We start from the raw sequence: 10,676 nt of genomic DNA, 5'->3' as shown, positions 1-10,676 counted from the left end.
AAGCACTGGTGCAGTGCCTCCAGAAACCCTGGAGTTCAGTGAAAGGCAAGGACATTTTGACACTTAGGGGTAATCTTACACCATTTACACCAATGGTAATGTTTCTATTGATTTTAAGGAGGAAGATGTTTCTTTAGGAAATGAGTAGCACTCACACAACATAGCATCGTACACATAGGCAACGCGTAGGGAGTTCGTGGGAGGGGGGCATGTGCCTCCGCCCTAAAATTGGCCCTTGCCAGCCAGGGAGTGGAGAGTGCTGGCCAGTGACCCCCTGAGACGCGCCAGTGGCACTTGCGATTTTGCCGGAGGCACTTCCAGGGTCAGTGATTGGCCGACTGGGGTACACCCTCTCCCCGATGGTCAGTGATCGGCAGCTGGTGCCCCCACAGAGCCAGGAGGCACGAGTCACCCATGATCATACATGAACGACTTCTTGAAAGCTCCCATAGCTGAGACCCCAGCTATCCTTGTAATTCTGTAATGGAAACATATTTTTGAAAGAGCAAACACAGTTGGCTGCTTTCAAAATTCCACTTGTCTGAAAGGCCATTTAGGTAACATTTTGAAAGGTCATTTAGGTAACATTTAAATCCTGAGCACAACCTCCAAAGGAGGCCTTTGGAAAACACTATTGTCAGTGACACCTGGGGTGCTGGAGGCAAAACTCCCACAAAGACTAAATGTAACTGCAGCTCAGACGATTCTGCCCATTCGATTACAACTAGATCAGTGGTCAGGAGTATGCAGAACCAAGGCTGCAGAACAAATGGCATGCCCCTCGAGTCAAATATGTGCAGGTATAGTGTTGAAACTGTCTTGAGCTAGAAGTGTGCAGGGGAAGTATGCCATAAAACAGGAATGTTCATTCAGGGGCCGAGTTATGGTGACTGGGGTGCTGCCGGGCCTGAGTGGCTGGGAGTCCCAGCTCCTGCTGCAGTGCTGTGCACCCAAGGGTGTAATGCAGGCGGGTCTTCCCAAAATGCCCATGATTTCTTCAGCTCTTCCCAGCCCAGCCCCTGCTGGCAGCCTGACTCCAGCCCCTGGGGCTCCCCCCTGTGCTCTCCCTGCCCCAGGGCTCCTGGTGGGGCTGGCAGGGAGGACGGCTGTGATTGGCTGGTGACTGCCAGAGCCCAGGAAGCCATGTGACCCGGTGGGGCGGGACCACGGCAGTTGGCGCCTGGGCCCCGCAGCACCATGCAGGCCTCGGAGGGGAGGCAGCTCTTTGACCCCATCTCCTTCGGGAAGGACCTGATGGCCGGGGGTATAGCGGCCGCCATCTCTAAGACCACTGTGGCTCCCATCGAGCGGGTGAAGCTGCTGCTGCAGGTGCAGGCCTCGTCCAAGCAGATCCGGCCTGAGCAGCAGTACAAGGGCATGGTCGACTGCTTCATCCGCATCCCCAAGGAGCAGGGTATGTGCCCTCCCCTACCTCATGCTTCTCATGCTGCCCTGTTGCCTGGGCCCTGCCTGTGTCCCTCCCCCAGTGGGTCCAGCAGAGCTGCAGCCATGTGTCCCAGCTTCCCCTGCACTTCAGCCTCCTGCACCCCCGGGGGGGCTGCTGCAATGTCTGCTGCCTCCTCCTCTCTCTGGGAGTTGGCAGCTGCAAGTGTGTGGAGCAGAGAGCAGCAGAGACACCTTCCTGGCCTGCTCTGTGCGCCACTTCCTGGCAGGACCCCCCCACACCTCAGGCAGACACCGATACCACAGGCACTCCTTCCCCCGGCCCACCATTCCCTCCTGGGATTTTACCTTCAATGCTATTCTTCCTGAAACAAAGAAACCCTCAGCCCTGTCCTTACTGAAGCAAGCACTATGATTTCATCTTGGGGGAAAGCGTATTGGTGTATTTTATCAGTCTGTTTTGCTCTTGTTATCAATGTACTTGCATTAAAGTAGGTTCCAGAAGTCCTGAGGTATCATGTACACACACTCAGAAATGGTCACTGGAGATGCTTGATCATATTTTATGAAGCCAACAAATAATAGAAAACTCGGAAGGGACATTTGTGCAATCCATAGATAGATATGTTGTCCACGTGCTGTAACAGTAAGACTTACAGGTTGCTTAGGACATTCCAGGGTTTGGTTTTTTCCCTTTTCATCGTCTTTCTTTTCCAAGAGATACAGCTATTTGACCTCGTCATCTTAATACCCATAGAAAGAATGTTTGAAATAAAGGAATTCCTTGCTAAAAGATTTGAGGGTTTTCCTTTCTGAATGAACCTGTACCTCCACCTCATGCCAACCATTAAGTGAGACACGTTTGAACTGGTACGAAATAGCAATGAACATCCGTGAGACTGATTAAAATTTCATGCGTTTCACTCGGCCCTTTGTTGACAAAGCCATAGCAACAGTTGAGGTGTCATCTCTGGATCTTTAAATAACCTACCCATGACTTCCCAATATTTCCTGTGCATCTCTTAATAAGTTTGGTGAGCTCCTTTTCCATAGAGCAGTCAGTTTTGGGGCTCAGATCTGAAATACCCTAAACACTTGCTGAAATCCAGCAAAATACTTAAGCATATCCCTGACTAGGGTAGACGGGGATGATCCTGCCTTAAACCAGGGGTTGGACTAGATAACCTCCTGTGGTCCCTTCTGGCTTGACTTTTATGTGATTCCATGATGCTATATGCTTCACTTTTTAAGTCACACAAGCAGTCCCTTTAACTCCATATTGTGACCAACCAGCTGGCAGTGATGCCAGCTCTCCTGACCTTTGATACTTTTTTTTGATCAAGCTGAAATGAAAAACCCAACTTTTACTATTAAGATTTTTAAGACAATCACATGAAAGTAGGTGGGGGTGCCAGCTCCAAGTATTTTTTAATGTTTGGGGTTTTAAATATATTGATGGCTTATCCCATCCCTCCATAAAATTTAATGTATTGTCCAAAGGGATATTTTTAAGGTATAAAAGGAACCTAATTATAAAATGTCATTATGCATACTGAGTTTCCAATGTGCTGCATAAACTACTATTTGTATCTGGAGCCTGAGCACCCCCTACAGTGACTACAACACATAAACGGACACACAAAGTAAAAAAAACACAGTTGCTGTGTTTATATCCCAGTGAAGTATGTTGATGATATTTTTATACATATAATGTGTATATATCCCTAATCTTATTTGAGGTAAGAAAGTTAAGAACCTTTGCCATTTCTAAGCATTATTTATCTTGCTTTTATGGGTTTCCGTAGTTGAGATTTCCCATCACTGACAATTTATGAAGACATGTCAGTAAGTATAAGAATAGATCTAGATTTAAAATGCTAAATCATTAAAAAATACAGAAGAACACTTTTGCCCTTGTTACAGTTCATCTTACACGAGAAACAAGAGTGATGTTGTATAAGATATTCAGTATAATATAATAACTTTGTAAACACAATGCAATAACGTATTTTTTCCATTTACAGGATTTCTCAGCTTCTGGCGTGGCAATTTAGCAAATGTCATCCGATATTTTCCAACCCAGGCTCTAAATTTTGCTTTTAAGGACAAATACAAACAGATTTTCATGTCTGGAGTGAATAAAGAAAAACAGGTAAGTGCACTCTAGCATCTGTTTAATAAATACACCAGTGATGGTGTGGCATTCTCTGGCTGCTCTCTTCCACTAAGGGTCTGTCTTTTAGGGCCCTGCTACGTGTTCAAATCAAAGATGTATAGAAACTAGCTCTAGAGTTGTTACACATTTTCAAGCACTAACTTTGTAGCTGGTTGGCTCAATAGTCATTTTTATGGTGTGAGAATTGTAGTCAACCTACATTTATTGTGTAATTCGCCAGTTAATTGAGTAATATATGTAACGTATAGTAGGAGCTTTAGTGTCAATGTGTATATATATAATTTGTTAAGCAGTCTGCTTTGGATTCCCTCGTGATGAAAGCAACTGTATAAAGCAAGCATCATCACTTTGAATAGTAAATGAAGAACATGTGCCTAATTGTTAAATGATCCTTCAAATCTGCTCACACTTATTGTTTAGAATTACTCGATACAAGTTGTTAAGACTGGGATTTTAAAAGTCTTTCTGATTCAGGCACCTCTCTTCTTCAGGCTGTTTTGATAATCTCAATGAAATCTCACATTTAAAGTATTAACTTAAACCCAAGTCCTCAAAACATTTACGCTCATGGGTCACTTCACACAGGTAGAGTCTCACTGCAACTACTTGCATATGTAAAGTTGAATTTGTAAATACTCATTAATGTACACTATTAGAAAAACTATTTATGATTATAGCAAAGGTCATTGCACTTGATTAAGATAGTTTTTTAGAATTCAGTTTTAAGTCTTCTTTCTTGCTACCTGCCAAAGTTAGACAAATGTTTACAAACTAGTTCAAATGTTTTCAAAAGTTTCTTTTGTAAGTCCAACTTCTGGACCACACTAGAAAGAAGGAATTAAGATCTAGGTCTGGACTCAAAAGGCTTTTACATTGCTAGGCGACACAGCTCCATTACTGCACACAGGAGGACTCCCTGTATTCACACACAGCTCCTTTGTGGGCACCCCACCTGGAACTAATACAGACTAGGGCCTAAGTTGTGAAAGGTTTATCTAAGTACATAATATACCCATGTATTATGTCCAGTTCAGCAACATAAAAAGCAAGTATTAGATATCTAACTTGTTTCACATAAACATAGCTAAGACATCCCATTGATTCATATCTGTTCTACATTACTGTGTTAGGGTTTCTTAGCAAGGCTGGTTATATAAAAAAAAATGGAATTCCCCACTTCTCTTCCTGCCAGCTTTTTCTGCATTGCCAGAAACAATTCCTGCTCCAGGCTTTCCTGTTGGTACTTACCTGCATGACACCCAAGAGTCATTAATCTCTGATTCATCTCCTTACATTGTATGTTAATTTTTAATCAGTTCTCATCTGTATAAAGAAATACATGTTTAAGCAATCTCAGTTTCCAAGTTTTCCTTTAGCAATGGAAAAATGTGGAGCATATTTGGTATAAATAATTCTGAGTTTACAGTTCTTTAAATCTCTGTTCCTTCACACAGTGGCATTCTCAGCTGGCATACATTTGACTGCTCTTGCTTTACAAACATTCTGAAAATAAAAATGTGCTTGGTTTTCAGTTCTGTGCAAATTAGGACACTTTAACAACCAGCATGTGTTTGTTTTTGAAGCTCAGCCTCTTGGGTTGCTCTCTGAACAATTACTGGGTTGCAGGAAAACCTGGAGGGGAGTAAGATTACAAGCTCTAAGCCATGTCTACAACTCACATTTTACCATCCCCAGCAGCAACACCCTAAAGTTCACTGTGCTGCTGCGCTGTATGCACACTAGGCCCTCATCCAGAAGCAAAGTAGCTACTGAGAGCACTCTAATTAGCACTGTTTCATGACAGTGTCAGTAATTTCAACCAGTGCACAGCTCCGCTACTTCCAGTCAGGGCAGTATGCATGAAGTAGCACAGTTTATTTGAGAGCACTGCTGCTGGAAACTACATTTTGATGGTTAGACATGATTTTTGTTTTCTTGGTGCTAAATTCTGCTTAAAATGTTTACATATCAATTCAAAGTGTTAGAGGAGGCTATGGGCATTAAAATAGCAGGTACTTAGCTGGTATGAACTAAGATAGTGTTGCAGCTCATATGGATATATTTGAGATAACTTAAACCAGCTACAGGGTAGCTACAGCAGCACAGAGGTGAGTGTAGGTTGGAAGACGCACCTGAAAAACTAGGGAAAGCACTAAAGCAGTGCTCCATGGGGAGCTCTGAGGGTAAAAACAAACTTTAGGTTCACCTGGAGGCTGATTCACCTGGAGGCTTTGAGTTGCTTTCAGACAGGTGCTGGACAGCCTGAATGGCAGTTAACTCAAATTACACCCCTATTGTCCTGGGAAAAAGTGGATACTTCACGGGTACTTAAAGTTTACAATAGGCTTGTAGGTCTGTAGGACCCTAAAATAAAAGGCTTTGTCCCAGGAGAAATCCTACTTCTGTTTTTACCCTGAGCTATTGAAGGTGCCACTGGTACCTGAGCTAAATAAAAGCTGTCTTAGGTATTCCAATATAATAAAGGGTTTAGTCCATCTGTCTGTCTGTTTGTGCATAATGCTCTTGGAGCACTCTGACTGGTTGTCTGTAAAGAACCAATCAGAGTGCTCCGCAGAGGTGGAAAGGAGGTGGCAGTGCAACGCTGCCATGATGGCAGGGATGGCGTGCTGCTGGCCTTACTGCCCCCAGCCCTGCTCCTTGGAGCTGGCGGCAGCATGAGGGGCTGGTGGAGGAGGACAGAAGGGATGGTAGGGCAAACTTCCCCCTCCCTGCTCCTGTTTTGCTTTCTTCCTTTCCCATTAGCTTCTTCCTACCCACTGAACACCAGTCTATTATTGGTGTTCATCTGCTGATTTCAAGTTGATCCAGGGGACACTATTTCCTTGCAGTATACCAGCTATGCACCACTAAGGTGATGCATAGTTGGTATATCATTAAAAAGATCCAGTGGACCAATCAGAATGAGGGCAGTGCCTAGGACCAGACTCTCATACACTATAAAGTCTTTTTTATTTTCTGTTGGGCACCATAAAAATAGAGCTAGAGAAGATCTTACACATTTTCGGTCGCATTTATAATCTTACACATTTATGGAATGTGGTGACAGAAAGACAATCTTTTCAGATTGGTATATATGAATTACATAGCTGCTTAGTCTCTGAACCCTAAGTAAACATTGTATGTTGATTATATGTAAATTTTTCTGATGTGTTTTATATATTTTATTAATTCTGCTTATAGCCATAAGAAAAGTCAGTATTGTTATTCTATTTTCATAATAGTAAAAACTAATGTTTGTATTTCAGTTCTGGAAATGGTTTCTAATGAACTTAGCTTCTGGTGGAGCAGCTGGAGCTACATCCTTGTGTGTAGTGTATCCATTAGACTTTGCACGAACACGATTAGCTGCTGACATTGGGAAAGGTAGTGAATTATTTTAAATGTTTTTCCAGTATCAGCCTCATCTGTTTTTCAGATTTTTTATATTTATCCTTGTAACCAAATTAATACTCATCTATTTGCACTATAATTCTTTCTGTTACTTAAAAAGTGGGTGTTGAATAGTTAAGAAGTCATAACATTTTATTTAAAAGGTTGTATGATTATTAAAAAATGAAGAGTGAGTGAAAGGAAAAAATCCTTGGAGGCAACTGTGCAATTTAATCCTTGGTTTTAAAGGGTTTATAGCCTTATATTTTTACTTAGTTTTTAAGTTTTAAATAAACTGCATTGGATTTGCCAGGTGCAGATCCCAAAAGTTGCCGGATTTCACTTCGTAACACCATGATTCAAATGCATATAGACATCAGAGCCTGCCAGTCATCCTTTTTTCCAACAGTGGTGTTATGTACAAAGGTTAAAGGTAAAATATGCCACTAGATATGGGTCTTACAGATTCAAAGTATTAAAATAAAGATGTGTAATCAAATAAAAATGTTGAAACGAATTGTGTCTGATGTATATACCTCATTAGATTTTATTCTCAGAAGATTGCACAGTTGTCACAGGGTTGTTTTTATCCCATGTCCCAAATTATGACTTACTGTCAACAGAAAACGAAGAAAAATTCCTTAGTAACACAGAATGAGTGACATCTTGTGTAAATCAGTTTTTCCATTCACTCTGGCGGACTTGTCATCATGTGAAATTGTAGAATTTGGTAGTAAGCAAAATGAACTCTTATTTAATGTGGTAAATGGCTTCAAGTATTTAAGAATTAATATCTAAATTAGTAGTTCTGGTGGTGTAAGGATTCAGTATCCAGATAGAAGAAAACTGAAAAGCAAACACAATACAGCTATTTTTTCAATAAATCTTTTTATATTGTATTGTAAGTTAAATTAAAATACCTGTAAGTTTGTAGTTCAGTGCTAGTATACCATCATGGAATAGGCAATGTTTGGGGTCCTAGTGAAGAAGTGGCTGGCTTCACCCCAGAAAGATTTCCCGAATTTCCTCTATGCTTCATAGTCTTCACCTGAAAACCATTAGCTGTAGAGCAGCCAAGGGAATCATTTGTCTTTTGTGCACCTCCCAAGACTGAATGTAAGGTTCTCCAGAACTAGGGACAGAAATAACTTTTAAACTGTTTAAGTGATAGGAAGCTGGTTCAAATCTGTAACACAACAGAAGTTCAGTGCACATTAAACTGCTTTCAAAATGGCCAAAATCAGTTTAAGATAAACCTGGATGGACACAGTATCAGAATTAACTTATTTAAGTTAGACTGGTTTATTGGACTTCTGTCCCAGATCAGCATCCCAGAATGCTTTGCACCTCCCCTGCAAACCCCGCTCCCTCCCCATAGGATGGGCATGCTAGCCTTGGACCAAGGTGTCTGTTCCAGCTGAGGAGGGAGGCATGCTATCGTACCCCCTGCCTTCTGGCCTGTGCCACTGCAGGCATGTGGCTGCATTTCCAGAATCAAAAGTGAATGTCTGTTCACTTGCTTATTGGTTCAATCTATGCAGCTTAGACTAACCTGCAACAATTAAGTCGATTGAGCCTCAGACTTTTTGGCTGTCTGTATTTAGCCCAGGTGACCAGCAGCCTTCTATCTATCTTGTCCTCCCTTACCTGGTGTTGCTGGACCCTCCCTGGCCTCAATTTGAGGTGTTGGTTTTCAGTATGCCCTTGGTCTGACCAGATGGACCATTTGGGAAAAATCAAAGAATGATTCATAAGGTGTCTAGCAAGTTTTTCATCTTCTTCACCGAATCCTGGAGGCCTAGTTTTAGTTTAGAAGCGAGTAAAGAAAGGAATTAATCAAATGTAAGTTTAGTAAGTAGAATTAGGAAATTTTGTTGCAACTTGCAGTTATCATACAGAGCAAGTTAAAGACAGGAAGGGACCAGCTCTTAGGATAAACCTGGATAAGATTACTATGAGATAACTGATGGACCCTGCTACAGGGAGAAAAAGTGGCCTTAAACTTTTGTAGATGGAGCTACCCTTCACTTAACCCATCACATCCTTTCAAACAGAGAAGGTCAGATGATTCGGAGGTAGACAAAACCTTAAGGGCTGTGCTAAATGGGGCCAACCCTGAATACTAGTTATTTGGCATGTAGGTCATTTAGCATGATGCTGGGCACAAGTCAATGACCGTTTTATGGATGGAAGAGGTAGCTTCCATATTCCATTATAGTTAAAAACTACCCACATAACTCCTTTGGTCAAATGTCAAATTTGTGGTGAAAGTAGCATCAACTAACATGGAATACTGTCTGGGACATTTGAAGATTTTCTAGTTCCGGTCTCTAGACATATCTGCGAAGTAGTCCTTTTTCCTTTTCCAGTCAATGCTTCATTCTATTCCAGGCAAAAGAAATATTGGGGATTTTCCTATCTAGCAAAATAATTGTTCAAAGCACCAATAGGCACATTAATTTACTGAAAACTTCTTTTATGATAGGTATGGCTGAACGGCAGTTCATGGGCCTCGGTGACTGCATTGTTAAAATTGCAAAGTCTGATGGACTTGTTGGCCTGTACCAGGGGTTTGGTGTTTCAGTGCAGGGAATTATTGTGTACCGAGCTTCCTATTTTGGATGTTACGACACTATTAAGGTAATTTATGAGCAAAACACAAACTTGTCACATATTTAAAATCTACATCATGAGCTCATTAACATGTTAATTATTTATCTATATTTTAATTTATTCATTTATCTATATTTATACCATATTTAGGCAGCATAACTTACTTTAATTACAGAAAAGATACTCCAACTAGATAACTTGTTAGATAATTCTAGCAAACCAGCATTTTGCTCTACAAGTTTTGACATTAAAGTTAGATGATCAGAAATTGCATACTCATGTACTGTTTTTTCTTTTCCAGGGGTTATTGCCAAATCCAAAACAAACCCCATTTGTTTTGTCCTTTCTCATTGCCCAACTTGTAACTACATTCTCTGGAATACTATCTTATCCTTTTGACACTGTCAGAAGACGCATGATGATGCAGGTATGCAATGTTTTGCAATTCTTTTTATTTGAAAATCGTATGTTGGATCAAAAAATGTCTGAAATATCACATAATGTGCCCTGTGCTCTTTTAGCACTAAAAAGTGCTCTAAACTTAGGGAGTGCTATTACTTCTGCCACTCTCCAGAATTTAGACATCTAATGAGTACACAGGAATTTCCTGTGTTATTGCAGGGCCTTTAGCACGGCTTTATGAGTGCTTGTGGTGCTCGGGCCAGGTGCCAGATGACTGGAAGATAGCTAACGTGGTCGCCATCTTCAAAAAAGGGAAGAGAGAGGACCTGGGCAACTATAGGCCCATCAGTCTTATCTCTATCCTTGGGAAACTCTTTGAGAAGATCCTCAAGGAGCACATCTGTGATGGGCCGGCTTCAGGGATGATGCTCAAGGGCAACCAGCATGGTTTCATTAGGGCCAGGTCATGTCAGACCAACCTGACTGATCAGGTCACAAAGGCAAAGGATTCAGGTGTCGCCGTGGATGTAGTCTTTCTAGACTTCAGCAAGGCCTTTGACACCATCTCCCGCCCCATCATTAAAAAACTAGGTGACTATGGCATTGATGCCTACACAGTCAGATGGATTGCAGATTGGCTCAAGGGTCGTACTCAGAGTGTGGTGGTGGATGGGTCATATTCAACCTGGGG

The 10,676-nt window shown here is 41.7% G+C and overlaps 1 protein-coding gene across 1 annotated transcript in view; it reads left to right on the top strand.

Moving 5' to 3' along the window:
- The first annotated feature begins 1,183 nt into the window (after positions 1 to 1,183).
- Positions 1,184 to 10,676, top strand: part of SLC25A31 (solute carrier family 25 member 31) — a 15,720-nt gene continuing 6,227 nt past the window's right edge. The window contains exons 1-5 of the mRNA XM_019534318.1: positions 1,184 to 1,414; positions 3,429 to 3,556; positions 6,847 to 6,964; positions 9,456 to 9,610; positions 9,885 to 10,010. Coding sequence (XP_019389863.1) covers positions 1,198 to 1,414; positions 3,429 to 3,556; positions 6,847 to 6,964; positions 9,456 to 9,610; positions 9,885 to 10,010 — 744 coding nt within the window. The 5' untranslated portion in view covers positions 1,184 to 1,197. The remainder of the gene's footprint in view (positions 1,415 to 3,428; positions 3,557 to 6,846; positions 6,965 to 9,455; positions 9,611 to 9,884; positions 10,011 to 10,676) is intronic.

Source organism: Crocodylus porosus, unplaced genomic scaffold (assembly GCF_001723895.1).
Source record: "Crocodylus porosus isolate Cpor-Errol unplaced genomic scaffold, CroPor_comp1, whole genome shotgun sequence".
NCBI lineage: Eukaryota > Metazoa > Chordata > Crocodylia > Crocodylidae > Crocodylus > Crocodylus porosus.
The sequence above is the reverse complement of the archived record's forward strand: the minus strand, read 5'-3'. Positions and strand labels throughout refer to the sequence as shown.